This window comes from Myodes glareolus, chromosome 11 (assembly GCF_982192425.1).
Source record: "Myodes glareolus chromosome 11, mMyoGla1.1, whole genome shotgun sequence".
Classification (NCBI taxonomy): Eukaryota; Metazoa; Chordata; class Mammalia; order Rodentia; family Cricetidae; genus Myodes; species Myodes glareolus.
The window spans coordinates 42845902-42867600 of NC_142036.1; the positions used below are offsets into that span (position 1 = coordinate 42845902).

The 21699-nt window shown below is 45.8% G+C and overlaps 1 protein-coding gene across 8 annotated transcripts in view; it reads left to right on the forward strand.

Moving 5' to 3' along the window:
- Dpf3 (double PHD fingers 3) overlaps window positions 1-21699 on the forward strand; it is a 265496-nt gene that overhangs the window by 121368 nt on the left and 122429 nt on the right. For all 8 annotated transcript variants that reach the window (XM_048449097.3, XM_087911681.1, XM_087911685.1 and 5 more), the window contains exon 3: window positions 15090-15197. In XM_048449097.3, coding sequence (XP_048305054.3) covers window positions 15090-15197 — 108 coding nt within the window. The remainder of the gene's footprint in view (window positions 1-15089; window positions 15198-21699) is intronic.

The window sequence follows — 21699 nt, forward strand, 5'->3', positions numbered from 1 at the left end:
TTTTGTCATCAGAACTCTGTCCCTGATTCTCGTCATCTGTGAAGTGTGGATGATCTCAGTATTTACTACCCAGAGTTTATCGGGATTAAATGACACTATCTATGAACAACTCAATATGGACATGCTCTAAAATGCTCCATGTTGTTGCTGTCATGACCAGGATTCTAATCTAGGCTTCTTAGAATCGAATAAACCCCACTGGTGTAGATTAGGGAGACAGCTAGCTCTAGAAATGCAGGTTTCTGTGGTCTTAGTTATTTTAAAATTTAATTGTATGCATATGTATATAAGTGCACATAACTATTCCCATGTGTGTGCATGGGGTGTGTTGAAACATATCTCTTCACCCTCTTTTTTGAGGTAGGGTCTCTCACTTTTATCCAGAGCTTGCCGATTCAGCTCGGCTGGCCAGCCAGGGTGTGTGCATTTACCTGGGTTCTGAGGATTGAACTCAGATCTGTGCTTTTGTGGTAAGCACATGACTGACTGAGCCTAGCCTTTGCCTCCCCCCAAACTCCACCCCCATATTCGGCAAGTCTCACATAGCCTAGGCTGATTTCAAGCTTGCTGTGGAGCCAAGTCAGACTTGCTATGATCTTGACCTCCTCTTGGTCTTCTTGCCTCTGCCTCTCAGGTGCTGGGATTAAAGATATATACCACACCTGGCTCTGCATGAGTATATTAAGCAAAATTTTGTTTTGCAAGGTTTCTTACTCGTGTAAAATTTGGATAACGGCAGAGGAAATTGAAATCCTCACGGCCGAGCTCCACAACAGTCACCTATGGCCAATCATTTCGTTCTTACTTAGCTGTCACCTTTCTCCCTGACTCTGGGTGACTTTGAAGTAGATCTGGGACAGCGCATCATTCCATGTAGAAATACTGTGGACTTAAAATGTCAAGCCAGTTGGATGCAGTGGGACATGCTTGTAATCACAGTATTTAGGAAGCTGAGAGAAGAGGATTGCAAGTTGAGGTTGACCTGAGACACACGACAAGATTCTACCCGAAAAGATAAAGGAAAAGACCAACCCTTCCCACAATTGTGATCAAATCAGAGAGTCAGCATTCATTTCTCCCACTGCCTCTAGCACGAGCCAGGCTCCAAACAGGATTCCTACATTGCAACTGGTGGAGGTGCCTCTCAGAAGCCTACAGCCTTTTCTCTGACACACACTCTCTCCCTTGTATGCTGTTTGTTGAAGACACTGGGTTGTTTGCACTGTAGGGTTTCCCCAGCTCAGATTTGCTGATTGCATCCCCATGGTGTCATTCCTGTGAGTCGGTAATTAGGTCTAGAGACTTAGTCAGGCACTTCTCTCTCTCTCTCTCTCTCTCTCTCTCTCTCTCTCTCTCTCTCTCTCTCTCTCTTCCCTGGCAAGGGTAATTCCGAAGTGGTAGTTTGTGCCTTCATCAGGAGGGTTATCTTCCATTTATTCATGTTAGTGGTCCTTCATGATAATCCATCTAGATTCTTATTCCATTAAGGGTTGCAAAAAAAAAAGTGGCCTTTGATTGGGGGCCATTGTTGTTTTTTCATTTATTAGCTCTACAGCTTCTATAAAGAAAAGCATCCTCTCATTAAAGCTTTGGTTATTGTGAGGTACAGCTGACATGAGATAAATGGCATTTCCCCTGTATTTACCAGGTTTCAGAATAATGAGTTGGTTCCTTCGTATTGTCCGAAGCTGATCAATACAGTTATTTTAAGTGCTATCATGAACTCGGACTTAAACACATTTGATGCACTTTAATCCATTGGGGTTGTTATTCTGATTGATGGTTACATGGTCCCACCTTCAGCCAGCAGGGCTTTGGAAACAGCCCCGGTCCCTTCTGAAGGTTTCCCTGGCATCCTAGTATCAGGACAAATCGATGCAGGCTCACCTACTGCACTTCCTGCCTTGGACCAGATGGAGCTGCTTCTCCTAGGAGCCCCGGGTTCTTGTTTTTACAGGAGAGTTTTAGAAGCAAACATCTATGTGATTCACGGCTTCTAGGTTTATCATTTCTCAGGCTTTTCAGCCAGTGCAGCTATAAAGTATGATATTCTTAAGTGAAATATGCTGTGGAATTCTACTATCCTAGGTAATTCAGTTTTGAATAGTTGGTACTTAACTATTTTTTATTCTATCTTGCCCTTTCAGACATCCAACACACACACGCGCACGTGCACACACACGCACACACACTCCCTGTGAATGCACGCATGTTCATTCATACATGCAAAATGTATGCATGCATACAACACATATGCACACATACATGCAAAATACATGCATGCATACAACACATATACACATATACCCTCAAACATGGATTTAGTGATACCAATACTCTTTATCCCATACAGTGCTCACAAACAGACACAGCATCATAGTAACAACAAGACTATTCATAGTAAGATTACTGGACAGGGTTTAAGATTTTTTCTTCCCTTTTGCCTTTTGTAGGTCTTGCTCCCCTTAGACTGTAGTGTCAAAGCATTCTGCCTTAAAGTCACTTCAAATAGTTTTCTGTGTTGGTTGTGACAGTAAGTCTCCTATACGGTTGGATTTATAGGTTTCGTTTTGGTTTTGCTTATTAGGGGTTGCTCCGTGCAGGGGTTCCATAGAATTATTTTCTTAAAATTAGCTTCTCATTTTGAGTCACTGTATAGCTCCTGGAAGCTGCAAACAGTACAGAGAACGCCTTTCTGATTCTCATTCGCTGTCCTCTAAGATCGCACCGGAGTAACATACCACAAAATGATACTGGTAAAATGGATGTAAAGAGCTCTTGCCATCCTTTTAAAATTTAAATCAATTTTAAAATTCAAATACATTTTGATCATATTCTTCTGTTCCCCTAAGTCCTTCCATATCCTTTCCCCTTCCCTACCCACCCAACTTTAAATTCTTTCTCAGAAAACAGGCAAAACCCCAATACAGTAACAAATTCCCCAAACCAAGAAAACAAAATAAAACACTACCCAAAAGGAAATCAAAAAACACCAGATCATAACCAAATGAAAACACACACACACACAAACTCTGGAGTTTATTATCTGTAGGTCAGCTGCTCCTGAATGTGAGGTCTTCCCTGGGGTGGCTGATCTGCCCAGGGCTGCTCCGCTGGAGAAAACTGGTTTTCCCTCTCCCAGCAGGTAGAAATGACAGTTTAGGTTTTAACCTTTTCCAGGGTCTAAGTTTTTATTTATTCATTCATTTTCAAAAGATATAACAAAATAGGATATAATGAAACAAAAACTGTCACATTGAAGTTGGACGAGACAAACCAACAAAGGAAAAGAATTCAAAGGAAGGCACAAGCTTCAGAGGCCCGCGCGTTCACACCCTCAGGAATCCCATAAAAACACTAACCTGGAGTCCTAAGTGCAGAGGCCCGGGCGCAGACCCGTGCAGGCAGGCCCTCTGCTGCTCCAGTCTCTGCGAGTTCCTGTGGGCTTGGCTCATAATGATTTAGAGGGCCTTGTTTATCTGATGCCTCCATATCCTCTGGATCTTCCACTGCCTCCTCTTCCACAGGGTTCCCTGGAGACCTTGCCTTTTTATCACAGGTAACCAACACCACAGTCAAGACCTGAAACCATTTCCTCACCGTAGAGGTCTTTTTCATAAAACCCCTTTATAACTGCACCTAATCTTCTCTCTCATCAAATTCTCTCACCGTCTCCAGTTATAAAATAGCTGCCCAACTGACCAGGTGGCTCGGTTGGTTAGACGGTGGTACTAATAAAATAGCTATCTTAAACATTTCCCACCTATTGAAGGCCACATCAGATGATCAAGCACAACCTAGAGTATTTGAAAATTTTTTTTATTACATTTACGTAACGATCTGTGATAACTTTTAAGTTTCCTTCATCAGAGAACATGTTGATTTTTCCTTCATTCCCAAAGAATACTTTTTATGGATATAAAGCTACAAATTGATAGTCCTTTTTGAATAGCGTTTGGACAATTTGTAACTTCTTCAGATGGATTGTGATGAGGAAACTGCTGTCAGTCACGTGGGTTTCCCCTGCTACGAGAAGGTCCGTCTTCTACCACTGTCAAGCCTTTGCTTTTAGTTTTCAAAAGTTTAATTTTGATGTGTCTTGGGATGGATTGGTTTAGCTTTATTTTATTTGAAGCTTACTTGGCTTCCTGAACTTAGAATTTTTTTTTTTACTTCAATTTTGAGAAATTGCTAGCACCATTTTCTTTCCTTTTGAGATTCTGACAGCACACATTTTTTGCTCCCTAGGCTCTATTTTTTGTTTAAAAATTTAAACCGTGATTACGTATGAATGTTCTGCCCACATGTGTGCAGTGCCTGCAGATGCCAGAAGAGGGCGTTGGATACCCTGGGATTGGCATTACAACAGTTGTGAGCTGCCATGTGGGTGCTGGGTATCAAATCTGGGTCCTCTAGAAGAGCAAGGAGTGCTCTTAACTGCTGAGCCATCTCTCCAGCCCCCTAGGCTCTATTTATTTTGTTTTTCAGTTCCTTAATTAGATATTTTCTACAATTTTATCTTTCATTTACTGCTTCTTAGAATTTTCTCCTGATGAGCTTCACCCATGAAGAATATTTTTGTTCTTTGATTACTATTTTTCTTCTCAGTTTTCTATTTGGTTCCTTGTATTTTTGTGTATTTTTCTCTTATTGAAAATAGACTGAAAATAGAACCTACAAAGATGTCACTGAGTTCATTTTGTGTTGGCTATCTACTTTTCTGAGACCTACAGTTTCATGGTCACAAATGATAAAGCATTTTTATGATGGCTGCTTTAAAAGCCTTGTCAGGTAATTCTAACATTAGTGTCATCTAGCCTTTTCTTACTAAGTTCATTGGATCGTGGACATTTTGGCTATTTTGTTATGAGACTCCAGATGTTACTGATATTTTGTTTTAAGCAGGCTCTTCTGATAGTGTGTGTGTGTGTGTGTGTATTGTTACTAGAGCATGAGAGTAGGAGCCAAGGTTCCTCATGAGTTCAAGCTTCTCCCCTGGCTCCCTCTGACATCAACACACCAGATATTCTGCATTCAAGGATAGCTTATGCCATTCCTTTCTGGTCTTTGGTTAGAGGACAGACTTTTCTTGGGACTTTTTGTTGTTCTGCACTTATTGATATCTTCAGGTTATCAGCTTCCCCACGACCCAGCACAAGAAACTTGATTTAAAGGTAATACCCAAGGAGCTCAACCAACCAGATGTCCCTCAGGTCCCGGTGTCCCTCATTGGTCTGCTGTGGTCACTTCAGCGCTGTCTTGTTTGTTGAATGGATAATGTCTAGTGAATTTGACTATACTTATAAAAAGCACATGATGGCACTGGAGAACGGTCTCAGAGGTTGAGGGCGCTGGCAGCTCTTCCAGAGGACCTGAGTTTGTGTCTTACCATCCATCTGCCTGACAGCTTAACAGACATCTTCATCTCCAGTCCCAGGGAATCTGGTGCTTATCTCCAGTCTCCTTGGACACTGTACACATGTGGTTCATACACATAGACATAGGCAAAGCACCTATGTACACTTAAAAAGTGGGTAGAAGAATAGGAGAAAGTTTACCTATTTTATGTTTAGAAACAGAAATCCTTGGGATTACATTTTCATTAAATAAAAAACTTAAACAGATACAGATAGATACAGACTGAGCATCCCTAATCTGAAAATCTTTTGTGTGTGTGCATGTGTATATATGTGTGTGTGTGCCTGCATGCATGTGTGTTCGTGTGCGTGTGTGTGTGTGTGTGTGTGTGTGTGTGTGTGTGTGTGGTGTCAGAACTTGGGAGACAGAGGCAGAGGGATCTCTGTTAGGAACCCTGGGCGACATGAGGTTGAATCTGTCTAACAGAGAAACAAAACTGACACACAGCGGATCCCACACCTTTAATCCAACACTAGGGAGGTGGAGACAGGAGTGATATGGCTGGGTAGAGAGAGGAATATAAGGCAGGAGGAGACGGGAGCTCAGTGCAGTCTAGGCAGTGTGAGGAGCACTGCAGTCTGAAGCAGTGTGAGGTCAGTCTGAGGATGCAGTCTGAGGACAGGATCACCCCTTTGGTCTGAGCATTGGTAGAGTTAAAGAACTCTAGTGGCTGGCGCTCTGCTTCTCTGATCCTTCCGTTTTCACCCCCTGATAGATGACTCTGAGTCTTTTTTATTAAGACCAATCAGAATTCATGCAACACACCTGAAGGCAGGGCTAATATTCGACAGCCCTGAAAATTCAAAATTTCAAGTTCTAGTTTTTGGAGCATTTTGGATTTTGAATTTTCTCATTAATGATTCTTGATATAGGCAAAGTTGACACAAATATTTCAAGACATAAAAATCTCTGGGTTCTGAAATATTTGTTTCCAAGCATTTGGGTAAGTGGTACTCAACTCATGCAGTTACACATGACGGACTATGCATGTTGTTTGTGTGTAATTTGTTGAGATTTGACATGTGTGTATGTAAAACCATTTGCATAATCCAGATAATGAACATATCCTTGCCCCTACAAAGTTTCTAAATCCCTTTGACCCCTTCTGTATCTTTCTACCTCTCCTCTCTCTTCCTTGAAGGCAAACCACAGATTTCTTTCTTTCTTTTTTTTTTTTTTAAAGATTTATTTATTATGTATACAACATTCTGCCTCCATGTATGCCCACATGCCAGAAGAGGGCACCAGATCTCAATTCAGATGGTTTTGAGCCACCATGTGGTTGCTGGGAATTGAACTCAGGACCTCTGGAAGAGCAGCCAGTGCACTCCAGCCCCCACGGATTTCTTTATATATTGGAATCGACTGCTATGTCTCCTTTACAGAGGCGGCGATGTCTACTTTCTTTCATGTAATGTAACCGTTTTGATCCATCCATGTGCTGTCATGCATCAGTAACTTCTTTTTACTCACGGCTGTCACCTCTTTACCCATTCACCTGTTGACGAAGTCTTGGACTTCTCCCTTCTTTCTGACTATTATTAGGGAGGGCCTTTATGAACATCTGTCTTTAAGTCTTTGTTTGGACACATGCTGTACTTCTTCTGGGGCATACAGCTCAACCACAAATGGCTAGATCACAAAGAAGGTGGACACTAAACTTTTTAAGCAATTGTTAGGCAGTTTTCCAAAGTGAAGTAGAGATCATTTCCTCCTGCCGTGTGCGAGGGCTCCATTGCTTAAAATCTCTGCTAATACTGCACATTGCCAGTCAAGAGGAAACTTGGCCATTCTGATGGTGTATAGCAATACTTATTGTTTTAATTTGCGTGCCCCTAATGAATAGTATTACTGATCATCTTCATATGCACTTATTGCCACTGAAAACTAACTGTTCTTTCCGTATCCACATTCAGTCCCCCCCGTGAACGGATGCGTTGCTATCCTCAAGCTGGCCATTGCTTTACTCTCCACAAACACTCCTGGGGTGTCCACAGGTTAATCAGCCTCCGACCTTCTCTACCTAGAAAACCATCAACTCTTCAGGTTAAGGGTCCAGTCTTCCAAGACTGCCCCACTTCATATGCCAATCGCAAGTCCAGGCTGTCAGCTGTGTTTCTGACCTCTGGATACAAATTAGGAGACCCCGTGGTGCTGTTCGGATTTGGTCATTTGCTCGAGTGGCTCAGAGAACAGTTCACCTATCCAGACCAGCAGCTCATTGCAAAGGGTCCACCTTGGCCGTCTCCATTCTCTGGGACTCATCCCCATGCATGATCTCCTCAGCCCTTCTCTGGTCATCTCCATTCATTTGTAGTGAGCTCCGACGCCAAGGAGCTCACAGACACCATACTTGGCAGGGACCCAGATCAATGCATTGCTCCCTCATCGGAGAAGCTTGTTCTTGCAGTAGATGATAACTAACACAGAGACCCACGGCTGGGCAATGTGCAGAGCGTGAGAGACCTCAGTGCCCTCAGTCCTGAGTGGGGTGTGTTTAACACAAGCCTCCCTTCAAAGCTCCAGGGTCCACATAGAAGAGATGGGGTAAAGGCTGTAAGAGTCAGGGGTGGTAGATAATTGTAAGGAAACAGCATTTTCCAGACTTTACAGGGAAGGTGTGCACAGATGAACTCACAGTCTGGAATAGCATACACAGAACCCACACAAGCCTGAACCAGGCAAAAATCCCAGAGTGAGGGAGGGGAAGTGAGCACAAAGTCCCTCCCACAGCCAAGAAGTCATTTGAAAATGATAGTGGCTGGAAGAGAGTGTCAGTGGGTCTATCAGTCACACTGCAGGGCAGGCGCCATACTCCAGAGAAGATGGCCAACACTAGTGAGACTCCATGGTTGTTTCAGTGGCTTCTTTCTTTTCCCACCTTCCCTTCCCTTCCCTTCCCTTTCCCCTTCCCTCCCTCCCTCCCTCCCTCCCTCCCTCCCTCCCTCCCTCCCTCCCTCCCTCCCCCCTATCTCTTTTTCTTTCTTAGAAAGAATGTGAAATTTAGTGGGTAGAGAAGTTGGGGAAGGATCTGGGAAGAGTTGTGGGCAGGGGAGGGGGAGAATATTATAAAAACATACTGTATAAGATTCTCAAAGAATAAGTAAAATGTAAGATAGTTATCAAAAAAAATGAACTATGTGAAAGAGGTACCAGGGCAAGGGGTGAGGAGGGGCTTTGCCATCTCCAGTTGTGACATTCCTGGTACTTGTGCTCAACCAACCAGAGTGCTCTGAACTTCATCCCTGTGGGGCTCTGTGCCCCCTTCATTAGGTGGGCATGGCCGATCATGACATTGATTGTTAGTGATGAGCTCAGCTCCCAGTGCCTTTGGAGATCAGACGCTGAATGGCAAAAGTTAGAGGCTGAAGGTCTGGAGGAGACTGGAGGCTCCAGCCTGATAATTGTATGTTTGGTGTCCCTGGCAACATTCCCAATCTGAGGTTAGACAGAAACTCCAATCAGTGGTGATCTTATTAGTCTACTTAGGGAATCCAGAAAAGGAGGACCAAAGATAATGTATTTCTTATTATATATCCCAAAGACAGTTTTATAAGAATACTCTGCCATATCTGATTTGAATCCAGGGATATTTTTTTTTTTGTGTGTGTGTATACACCAGACAAGCTCTCTTAACAACTGTGTGTGTGTGTGTGTGTGTGTGTGTGTGTACACCAGACAAGCACTCTAACAACTGAACCATATCCCTAGTGCCCTACTTTCAAAATAGGGTTTCATTTATTCTGTTGCTGAGGCTGGCCTTGAACTCCCCATTCACCAGCCTCTCCTTTCCTGGGCTGGAATAAATGCTGGGTGTATAGCAGGGCCACCACATACCTCTTCTGTGTGTATACTTTGTTGTTTATTTAAGCAGGTCCCTAAAGGAGGACATCTGCTATGCTACAGTGAATATACATTTTTATATTTAGGGGTATTTGGGAATGGAATTGGTAGTCAAAGGGGGTATACTTGCAGAGTTTTGCTAGCAATACCAACTCTTTATGATATCATACACCCTGTGTCCTTTGCAGTGGAGCAGAATGGTAGATACATTTCTAAGAACAGAGTATTTCAATAGTATAGGAGTCTGATTCTTTCCTTTCTTCCTTCCTCCTCCTCCTCCTCCTCCTCCTCTTCTTCTTCTTTTTCTTCTTCTTCTTCTTTTTCTTCTTCTTCTTCTTCTTCTTCTTCTTCTTCTTCTTCTTCTTCTTCTTCTTCTTCTTCTTCTTCTTCTTCTTCTTCTTCTTCTCTTTCTCCTTCTCCTTCTCCTCCTTCTCCTTCTCCTCTTCCTCCTCCTCCTCCTTCTTGTAAGACAGGGTCTCAGTATAAAGTGATAAAGTGGCTAGCCTGAAACTCACTATGTAGTCTAGTCTGGCCTGGCTTTGAACTCACAGAGATCCCGCCTCCTGAATGCTGGGTTTAAAACTATACACCTTCTTGTCATAATCTTAATACATGTAAAACAAGTTCTTCTGATGAATGTAGATAGTGGGTCCTTGGAATTTTCTGCTTCTTCATGTTTCTTATGCCTTGTTACAATGCCTCACTGTGCCTGGGAGGCAGGCTCTCTCTGAACAGTTAGAGGTGGCGATGCTGAGGATGTGATGTGATAGGAACATGCATTCTACAGGACGGGGTTTGGTGGTCATGGGCAGAGGGACTGGCGTTCTTTGCCTAGGATCTTGGTGTGGGGAGCTGCTTTCCTGAGAGCAGAACTCTCAGCTTTAATCCTACTGTTTCTGGGCAAAGGATGGAAGACCCTTTGAGACTTGGGTAGGGTGGAGAGGATAGACTTAGTGCCTCTGCTCTGAGGTAGACTCCGTTAGTATCCGTATGGTTGTGAACTAGTTACAAGGTCACCCTTAGCTTTTGATGTCTCATGGGGTTTCTGCCCCAAGAGGAAAGTGGGTTGAGCGTCAGCATGTGCTGCCATGCCTGCTTTAAGAGTGATGGGGATGAAGCTTGGGAACCCCTGGGCCAGAAGGGGCAGGCCACATTTCCATGTTGCCAAAGCCAGGGTAGTCTTGACACTTACAAGGGACACCAAGATAGAATCTTAGAGAGGGCAAGCAGGAGGGATGTCCCCAGTGATATGGACTAAATCCCAGAGCACAGCGCCAGTGCCCAGGCTCTCAGCATTTAGGGAAGAGCCAGGAATGCTTCGCAACCTTGAAAACGGCGGATTTTTAGCTAAGCAGAGAGGGTAGGCAGAACTCCAGGGTGACACCCCGGTGTGCTCAGGAAACATGCCTGCCCACTCTCCATGCTCTACCTGAGGCCTTGTATTCATCCCTTCATTCCTGTAGGGATGGTCCAAATGGATGTTATTCATCCAGGGGCACTGATAGAGCCCCTGTGATATGAGTGATCTGTGCAGAATTTCTTATGCAGGCACCCCCCCCCATTATAATTGCCTTGGCATATCTCGGATATTCTAGTTCAGATTTAAAAGTTCAAGAACTACTCGATGCCCAGTCTTGGTGAAGAATTCCCAATGCATGCCACTATCTGTCTGTAAATGTAAAGGCCATTAATGACCCATTGTAGTGACAAGGAGCGAGATGTGAAGGAGCTCTATAAATGGGACTGATGGCCTAGAGAAGAGCCTCATGTGTGCCTTCTCGTGTGCCTGGCTTGGGTAGGGCTGCAGACAGGTGACAAATGGCTAGCAACATCTGGGTTCTTCATCTGTCGTCTCCGATCCGGTCGTCTGGTTTCAAGCAGATCCCCCTACCTCCTCCTTGGGTTCCCATTCCTCTCTGATTCCCCAGGCTCTTGACTGACTCCTTTCAACATGACACGTGGGACAGAGATGGTTTCTGGTGACTGTTGGGAGAGGAGGTAGACAGACTGGCCTAGGTCCTGGGAGGTAGAACTGGATTTGAAATAAAGGCAGGGTACCACAGGTGTTGTCTAACACACTGCTCTGTGAATGTATGAGCTTTCTTTCCCTTACAGTGAAGGTTGGTTTATAGCCATGGGTCTACCTTTGGGGTGTCTCAGAAAAAAAAAAAAACTTCCTGCAGTGGACTTGACCTTCCAGACTTTGACTCTGGCTGGAGCGAGAGGGATTTACTCAGTCCTTTTCTGCTCCACATAAGGCCTTCCTGAGCTTTTTCTGTGTCGCTTCATCTTCCCAGTTCTTTCCAGCTCTGGCGTTGCCAGAGAGACTCAGACCCAGACTAGGACCACATGGACAGCGAGGTATTTGTCTGCAACCTGCTGATCGTTTAAGCCTCAGGCTCATCACAGCCCAGTTTTCTAGGGAACCGGTTCTCCCAGCAAGTGTGCACATTTCTGTACGAGTGTGCCTGTCACGCCTCTGCTCTCACACAGGCTGCTCCTCTAGGCAACAGGGCTGCCGTTTGCAAAAGGGGTCTTGGTTGCCAGGGAGGATTGGTCCCCCTCTTGTCTCCTGCCTCCTCTTTCCTCTCCTCTATACCCACCCCTAACCCTAGGCTCAGGCCTCAAGGTTAATTTCTCTGACAGTGACTGGGGCTCCATCCTTTCCTTTTTTCTACTCCCACCCTGCCTCCCCACCTCCCTGCCTCCCTGCCTGCCAGGCCTTTGAGTTATGTGTCTCCTGTTCTAATGAGATAAACAACATCCGTCTCCCAGGGCTCTGCTTTTCCCTCCATAAGGGCAACTGTAGGGTGGAATGTGTTGGTCCTATATAAAGCGGCCCTGGTACCTGTCAGCCTGTCAGGCAGGGTGAGGAAAGATAGTAAGCAGCTTTGGGGTACATTAACTTGTTGAGACAAGGTGGATTCAAAGCAAAATTAACAGAGAATCACGTGTCCATCCTGGTGGCTGAAGAGCCAAGCAGCGGCAAGGGCAAAGTTGGCGCATGGGCACAGTGTCCAAGAATCATCTCTATCAAGTAGCTTGTGATGACAACAACTGATACCCATCCAGTCTTCACGGTTGCAGAGAGATTCCCCTTAAACATCAGTTAATTCCCACCAGACTCCCCTGAGGTCGGCATTGCCGATGACCTGATCTTATAGGCGGGAGGCAGGCCCTGCTGGGGGCTGTGGTGTTTTCTAAAAGCTCATGCATGCGAGGTTCTTCTGCACCACAGGGCTTCTCCAAGCTAGAGAGTAAAAACAGCATCTCTTCCGCATCCACACCATTGCTAACCTTAGCTCTTCAGGAGAGTGGATGTAAGCTACCAGTAGGGTGTCTTCGGTACCAATAACCCGCAGGGCAGTGGTTAGGGTGTAGAGAGCATATAGTACCCAGACAGGTGTGGGCAGTTTCAAATTTTGGCTCCTTAGACCCTTTGAGAGTGCTGTTGAGGACCAGCTTCTCATTTAGCAGTCTCAGTTCAGGTTGGAAATACCAGGAAGTGAAGGGGACGGAGCAAGAAGAAAACCCAGGGCACAGAGATGGCCACACAGAGGTAGGTGGGCTCAGAACTGAGGCCAGAGCCTACCCTCCAGAGTCCTTGGATGCTTGTCAAACAAGACGTTTTCTTTCCTTGTTGTTCTGGGAACCGAACTCAGGGTCCTGTAGCTGATCGGCAAGGTCTCTACCGCTGAGTCATATCCCCAGCCCTTCTTGAATGGTTTGTTTGTAGGTGACCGAATACCCGGGAGCCAGGACTATCAGGGCTGATGGTTATTTCTTTCTTGTATTTCTAAGTCTTGTTTAGTTCTGGCTGAGTTTATATGATGGCTTCTAGATGTGGCTGCCAAGTGTGGTGAGCTAAATATAGGGGACCCTAGAGATGGCAGGATTCCTGCCGTCCCAGCTCTTTCACAACCAGTAGGGGAGACACTAGCATGCGGGCAATTAATTATATTACCTTGGGGGAAATACGAGGAATTTCAGATCCCACAGAAAATGCCATTAAACCAGTCTTGGTACATCAGAGAGCACAGGCAAGCAGCTAGTAGATACTGTTCAGGCCTCCAGATGTTTTCAGTAGGCATTCAAACTAACCTAGAAAGTTCCTTAAAAACAGTTGTTGTAGACTCTTAAAGGCATACCTCCCTTCAGATCAGAGGTCTGGTGTGGACTTCAGGCTCTGGAATTTCTGAGTTCTCCAGGTTCTTGCCAGTTCAGCTGATTAGAATCACTAGCCCCAAGTGATTTCTGGGACTTGTTCTGTGATGTGGAGGAGTGGGTCTTTGCTAAGATCCTGAGGGACCTTCCCCAGAAGCAGCTTGAATGTCTGGATGGGGCCCAGAGTGAATGCGTCTACTCAGGAATGACAGGGCGAGAGATAGCATCTTCCTCAAGACAGTCACATCAGAAATGTGGAGCCATCTCTGGGAGTGCTTTCTCTGAGAGCGAGGTCTCGGCTGCTTCTGTCTCCATGTCCCGCCCCCCATCTCTATGTCCCTGGAGCTCAAATAACTTATTTGACTCTTTTAACTCTCTATCTATCTGGTGCAGGCCTATCCTTAAACCTGCCTGACTCCAGCCTTAATATTTCCTGAGAATCAGTAGGGTGGAGATACATATCTCCAACGTATTTACCATCCTGAAAAACCGTATCATTAAAATGATACTTAGCATACAAAATCATATGGTCATTTTGGGTCCTTTTATGCTGGTATGATTGCCAGTCAATGGAAGCCATTCTTTCTCTTAACTTTTTTTTATCAGGGTGGTGGTGGTGGTGTGTGTTTGTGTATGTGTACATGTGTGTTTACTCATGCATGGATGTGGAAGTCAGAGATTGACTGTGGGTATCTTTCTCATCACCCTTCACCTTATTGTTTGAGACAGGGTCACTCAGTGAACCTACAGCTTGCTCTTTCAGCTCTACCAGTTGGCTAGCTAGACCCTGGAGTCCCTCTGTCTCTATCTCTCCTACCTAGCACCTGGTGTTATAAGAATGTGCCCTCTAGTGCTGGGAATTGAACTCAGGTCCGCATGCTAGGATAGCAAGTATTCTACCCACTGAGCCGTCTTCCCATTCCACAACTGTGTGTCTGTGTGTGTGTGTATTAATATGTGCATATGTGTATGCAGAGTGATTGGCAATGGGATTAGAAGCCAAATGTAGACAGGGACTGCTTTTGGAAGACAATGTGTGCTCGGCCATCCTATGGACTTCTGCCCATTTCCTTGTGTGAGGCCTGGCGCATGGGCCAGGAAGTCAAGGAGCATGAGCTATGCAAATGGGTGTCTAGGGCAGGGCACGCCTCCATGAGTTGCCCATGTCTTCTGGCCTCTGCAAATGGCCTGGAGCTGGCAGTGGCGGGATGCTGTGAGCAGAGCTAGTTCTTATGATATTGTGTCTTTGAAATGCTTCTTAGTCTAGACTCAGGTAGATTCACTAACTTCTGCTGTTTCTCTCTGAAGGGAGCTTGTTTAACTTGGCCCCTGACAGAAGGACAGTGTTACTACAGGGCTACTGCCTTGCAAGCCTGGTGGTTTACAAGTCTCTGCAGGCCAGATAATACCGTTTTAAGAAAGGTGGTTGCTCTGCCTGGCGAGGGGCCTGCTGATTGTTATGGTGGAATAGATGGGGTTGAGGTCTGGGATGACATGCTAGTTATACCTTGGCTGGGCTGTGGACCAACCCGGAGACACCAACAAGTTACTTCACCTCTCTGGGTTCTCCTTGTCTCTCACTGTGAGTGACAGGTTAGGCCGGATAGCCTATGATGTCCTTTCTGGTCTATAGCCTTTTCCCTTTACATTGTGTCTTTCCACAGGCCTGGCTCCGGGCCAGCTGTACACGTACCCTGCCCGCTGCTGGCGCAAGAAGCGACGATTGCACCCGCCAGAGGACCCAAAGCTGCGACTCCTGGAAATAAAGCCTGGTGAGTGCCCTATGGAGCTCAGTTGGGCCAGTGGCAGAGGTGAGGAGGCCTGAGCTCCCCACGGCCGGACTCGTTGCTCTTGTGTCTACATGGCGAGTTTCTTGGCCCGGGGTTGTAGCTCAGTAGTAGAGAGTTTGCTTGGTATGGGCAAGGCCAAGAGTTCAACCCCTATCCTGCAAGAAAAAACAAAACAAAACAATAATAAATAAATAATAAGATAAAATAAAATAAAGACAAAATAATAATAAACCCAACAGAATGCGTTTCTGGCAGAAGCCTGGTCTCCATGTGGCACACAGAGATATGCGTGTGCTCATTCCGTGTCAGTACACGTCCTGTTGTTTCCCTGGACGTTGAGGAAACGTCCTCAAGTTTCCCTGGACGTTGGAGTGTTGTGCCATCTCTTTTTGTCCCTCTTGTCACCCTTGAGAAGCAAAGCCAGCAGCCATAGGGGCCAGCCCTCAGTGATTCCCCTCCCAAAAAACCAAAATGCTTTGGTTCAGCTCCCTCTCTTCCTTGTAGCCTCCACAAAGATACCTTGACCCAGGTATGTTTTCCCAAAGAAGAAAGGGTGTCCTGGGGACACCTCCCACACCCCCCCCCCCGTGTGACTTTCTGGGATGAAAGGCTAGCTTGTTAAAACTGGAACTTGCTTTGGGGGTGCGAGAGTCAGGTTGTCCAGTCCATTCCTGGGGTGCAGGCTTCTTTGCTGTGACCCAGCTGTGACACTTCAGACACACGCCGGGTTGCAACATGACGGAGTCAAGGCAAATGTCACCTCACCCGCAACCTCCACTCAGTGTGTGGTGTCCTTACTTCTAATGGAACCCCTTAATGCTGGGATGGTGGCTCTGCTTTGGACTCTACCCAGGGAATGGGTCAAGGTAGCAGGTGAAAGCGACTGATGAGTGGCTGGATTTTAGCCACCTTTCTAGTGTGATCAGGATCGTGAGGTCAGCACGAGTACCGCCCTCCCAGCATGCACCAGTCTAGGGAGGATGGAAGTCCTTTGGCGGTTTTGGTCTATGCCCGTATTTTCTTTTTGAATGGCAGTGTGTGTTTGGCACTCTGCCGTGTCTCATTTGGATCTAACCACACTTCAAGTACCTAATAGACACGTGTAGCCAACGGAGCTGTGTTGGGCAGTGTGGTTCTAGGACCACATGAAAAGTGTGACCCCAAGCAGCAGCAGCAGTGGTAGTGGTGGCATCTGGAATCAACGTTTGAGGCCAGCCTGAGTTTTTTTATTGTGAGTTCTAGGTCAGCCTGGACTACATGGGACCCTGTCTAAATAAAACAAATTAACAACAACAACAACAACAAAAAACCCCAAAACCAACAACAAAAATGAAAGAATACGCTGGCCATGGTGGCACACATTTTTAATCTCAGAACTCCGGAGGCAGAGGCAGGTGGATCTCTATGAGTTTGAAACTAGCCTGATCTACAAAGTGAGTTCCAGGATAGCCAACAATACACAATGAGACCCCAACTAAGAAGTAAGTAAGAAATGAAAGATAAGAAAAAGATTTCTTGTCAGAGGATGTCATAAAATCAAATACATCTAGCTCAAAGGAATAAAAGGCATCATTAACCCCAGTGTCTTACTTTATTTCAATCCAGCCAGGTTAAGAAACTTATTCAAAGTCACACAGGAATTTCCTATGGGCCCAGTAGAGAATCCAAATTGCTTGAGTCCCTGTTCAGGGCTTTTCTGCTGCCTCACATGGCAGAGAGGTCTCTTTAGACATTTACTTTATGATTATAAAATTAATATATCTATTGAATATTCAAACACACAAGTCATAAGTGTTAGAAGCCCATACCTGGCTAGCCTAAGCCAAAATGAAAACCCGATGCACAGAACAGTAAATCTGGGTTCCCAAAACTGCTGTGAGGGCTTATGCCTTGTGGTGTGTACAATATGCTCTTCTCCTCATAGGGAGGTACCAGTCTCAGCACCTAGCAGGACAAGTCCCCTTCCCGAGCTGGGGCAGAGAAGCCCCTAGGGAGGCCTGAAGAGCTGACTGGGTTTTTGTCTGCTCCACAAATTCTTGTCATCCAGGGTCCTGAGTCACCACCTCAGCAGTGGCTTCTGGTTAGCATAGTGCTTGGTAAAGCCCTTTCCAAAGCTTTCCCGTTCAGCAGATACCAGCTCCTACCTCACACCGGGGCTTAGGGAGGGATGGAGGGGAGCAGTGTTTTAAGCTTATTTCATGGGCGAGAGCAGTCAACCTGTGGACAGAGCCAAGGCTGTTTACCAGGTGGATGATGTGTCTAAGAAGCCGTGGACCGCTGCTCATGGGACTGAGGCAAAAAGTGATTTTTGAGAGTTTGATCTGCCTGTCTGCAGATATTCACATTGGGCATCCTGGCCTCCCAGCATCTGCTTCCTGTCCATGGTCGGGTGGGAGCCGCAGTCTTTATAGGTGCTGGAGACCTATCTCTGGATATCCTTGACCTGCCGTGATGGCTGAGGGAGAAGGCAGGCTTGGCGGGTTTTGGTAGCAGTTCCCTCCAGTGCACAATGATTGTGTCTGTGACTCTTGGAAAGACTTAGGGGTCTCTGCTCCAGGCATGAGGTGGAAGTAACTGTACCAACTTCAGGGAGAAAGACCCAAACCAAAGATGCTCAGTAATCGAGAGCAGGACCTGCTCTGGAGAGAGGAGCCATGGCTCTGTGAGTGCGGGCCTTTAGGGGTGTCCTTATCCTCCATGGGTACAGCTGCTCTGTCTTGTGAGACCTGTTCTTCTAGCCAGGGCTCAGGTGCTGAGAGACAGGAAACAGCCCAGGTCGGGAATCAGAAACTTTGAAACCATACGTGCTTCTCAGAGATGTTTGGTCCTGCTTTGTGAAATCACATCTACTGTGAAGCCCATGTGAAACCAGATACCCAAACCCCTTGAAATGGTGAGAAAAGATGCCTAGCAGTCGTCTTGGCCCTGGGGTCAATGGTCTTAGCCTGGCACTTGGAAATGGCCCAGATGAAATACCATCAAAGCAGCATGCCATGATCTTCCTGGAGATGACTCAGGCTGACATTTGATTGTGTGTGTGTGTGTGTGTGTGTGTGTGTGTGTTTGCATGTATATGAGTGTGTATATGAGTGTTCATGTGGGTGTTCATATATACCAAAGCCTGGGTGCCGTTCCTCAGGAACCACCCACCTTGTTTTATAAGACAGAGTCTCTCATTGGCCTGGAGCTTGCTGATTCAGGTGGACTGGCTGCCCAGTAAGCCCTGAGAATTTTCGTTCTGCCTCCCCAGTGCTGGTATTACAAGGACATGCAATCATGCCTAGCTTTTAGAGCTTATCTATTTGCAAATGTAGATCCTGGGGATTGAACTCAGGTCCTCATGTTTGCATGCAAGCACTTTTGAGCGAACTCCTCATTTTAACACTTGGGTTTTTCAAAAGAGCCAAAGTTTCAGGAACATTCCTCTAGCATGGGCCTCAGTGAGCACAGAGGCACTTTGGGGCAAAGTCCAAGGTGACACTGTCACTGACTGGATTCCCACCAAAGGATGCTGTCCCTGGTGGGTGGAAGAATGCAGTCCCTCTTTGGTGCCATCATGGGAGGTGCTGTTTGCTCATCTCTTAGCATTTCTGTTTTCGTCATTTATAAGATGCGGTTTCTATCCAGGGGGCCTCTTCCCTTTCCTGGATGTGTTCTCTCAAAACAGAATGATTTGGACAATTTTTAAAAATGGTCAATTCTTAGATTTATTCCATTCCATTTATTTGATTTGGTCTCCAAGAAAGAGCAGAGTTTTGATTGAAACCATTGAATGTGACTCACAGGAGAATCACTATTAGAATCTCTGGAGAACTTGCTACAAGTTCCTATTAGGCCAGCTGTGTGTGCGTGTGTGTGTGTGTGTGTGTGTGTGTATGTACATGTATCTCTCTATATATGTATGTGTGTGTAAGTGTGTATGTATGTACATGTGTGTATATATGTGTGAATAAGTGTATGTGTGTATATATGCATATGTGTAAGTGTATGTACAAGTATATATGTGAGTCTCTGTATATGTGTGTGCACACATGCACACATGTGTGCTTATGGCAGTGAGGGAAACAGAGAGGGAGAAGGAGGAATGTGGTCCTCTTTGCCTATAGCAATGGAGGGAAGTCTTTTTTGTTTGTTTGTTTGTTTGTTTGTTTTGTTTTTGTTTTTCAAGACAGGGTTTCTCTGTAGTTTTGGAGACTATCCTGGAGCGAGCTCTTGTAGACCAGGCTGGCCTCGAACTCATAGAGATCCACTTGCCTCTGCCTCTCGAGTGCTGGGATGGAGGGAAGTCTTAATAACACCTCTAACCTCAGTGCTAGGGATGCAGAGTCAGGAGGCTTCATGGGCCTTGCTGCCCCATGGAAAGTGAGATCCTGTCTCAAAAAGATGGAGGGAAGTGGGGGCCAGTAAGATGGCTTAGCAGGAGAGGGTGCTTGTTGTTAAGCCTGATGACCTGAGTTTGCTTCCCAGACCCACATAGTAAAGGGAGAGAACGTACTCCCATAGGTTATCCTCCGACCATTTCATATGCACATGTGCACGCGCACACACACACACACACACACACTCATGCACACTCACACACACACACAGATCCACATAAGAAAACAAAGAAAAGATAAGATGGAGAGTGACTGAGGAAGAAACCAACGCTGACCTCTGACCTCCACACCCATGTGCACACATATGCAATGTGCATTGACATACCTGTGCAAATATATGCACAAATGTACACAAATACACACATGAACATGAACATATGCACATGCACCCACAACCCACAAAGCACAGGTTCACTGGACTTGACATTCTGTTGCTAGTGATCTATCATGCGTAGTCTTAGTTACTATTCTGTTGCTGTGAAGAGACGCCATGACACAGGAACTCTTACAAAGGAAGGCATTTAATTGGGGACTGCTCATACTTTTAGCGGGTTAGTTCACGGTCATCATGGTGTGAAACAGACGTGCGTGGCATTAGAGCAGTAGCTGAGAGCTTTACATCCTGATCTATAGGTAACAGGTGAGGAGAGAGAGAGAGGAGAGAGAGAAAGAGAGAGAGAGAGAGACAGACAGACAGACAGACAGACAGACAGACTGGGCCTGGCGTGGATCCAGAGGTACACCTCCAACGAAGACATACCTACTCAACCTTTCCAAAACGTCCTAACTGGAAACCAAGAATTCAGATAAAAGAGACTATGAGAGCCATTCTTATCCCAACTACCACACATAGTAGGTGACATTTAATTTAAGATACATATTATCTAAACTACAAACATTTTGCTTAAATATAAATATAATTATTGTGGTATTGCTCATAATCACAGGAAGCAAAGTTTAAAAAGTATTATAGAACCCTTTGATGCGGCCTCACTAGTTACATAATGCATTCATAAAATGGAATATTATTTTGCCTCTTAAAAGTGTGACTCAAAGGTCAATGAGGTGGCTGAATTGGTGCTCGTTGCACAATCCAGGTGCCCTGAGTTCGATGCTCAGAACCCATGGAAAGGTGGAAGGAAAGAACCAGCTCCACAAAGCTGTCCTCTGACTTCCCCATGTGTGCCATGGCATGTGTGTCCCCCATCATGCACACACGTATGCACACACTTTTTTAAAAAATGACTCAAGAAAATCAAAGATGTCTAAGATATATGGATAACTGGGAGAAACAAACTGTGTGACATCACATATAATCTTTGGACAAAGCTTGCTAAAAATCAGTGATTTACTAATTTTATCCTGGATCTGTTTAAATTTACAGATATTAGAGGAGTGACTTTCTGTTGGAAGGCAGCCAACCCACCTTTTCACAATTCTGGGGTGGGCACTCCTGGACATGCCCTAGGAATCTGGCTGTGTTCAAGACTCCTGGGCTCACTGTTGCTGCCATCCTGAAGTGCCTTGTTTACTTGTGGGATGAGGACCCTGGTCTGTGTGGGCTGAGGGTTGTTGCCTAGAACTTGCGTGTCCCATGCCATGAAGATCCTCCATGTCATATCTGAGGAAGGCAGGCTACAGTGAGCATCATGCCAGCCTCCTGTTGGTCTTCCTATCCTCTCTGAGGTCCCTGCAGAGCCTCACGGGCTAGGTGCGAGATGGCTGTCCCTGTGTCTGGACCGAGGTTGGTGGGTTGTCAGAAAACCGGGTCTGGGCACCGGGAGGGAGGCTGTGTTTGGCTGTCTAGAGAAGGTTCTGGCTTGGCTCCCCCACACTCCCTGAAGGACACAGCTCATCTCCAATGAGGAGACTCTCTGAGTGGGGACAAAAGGAGCCCCAACTGGCTGCCATTAAGTCATTCGTTCCTGGCCAGAGTCATAACCGGAAGGAGGGGCTCCTCAGTCTGGCAACTGTGAATATGTCATCCCCCCTAGTTTATTTCTTGTTGGGAAGACAAATGTGTGTTGTGGGGTGGGAAGGGGCTGCAAGCTGGGAAGGGCTCTTTGGAGTCTCAGGGCATCCATATTGTCCTGTACCTCTGGGCT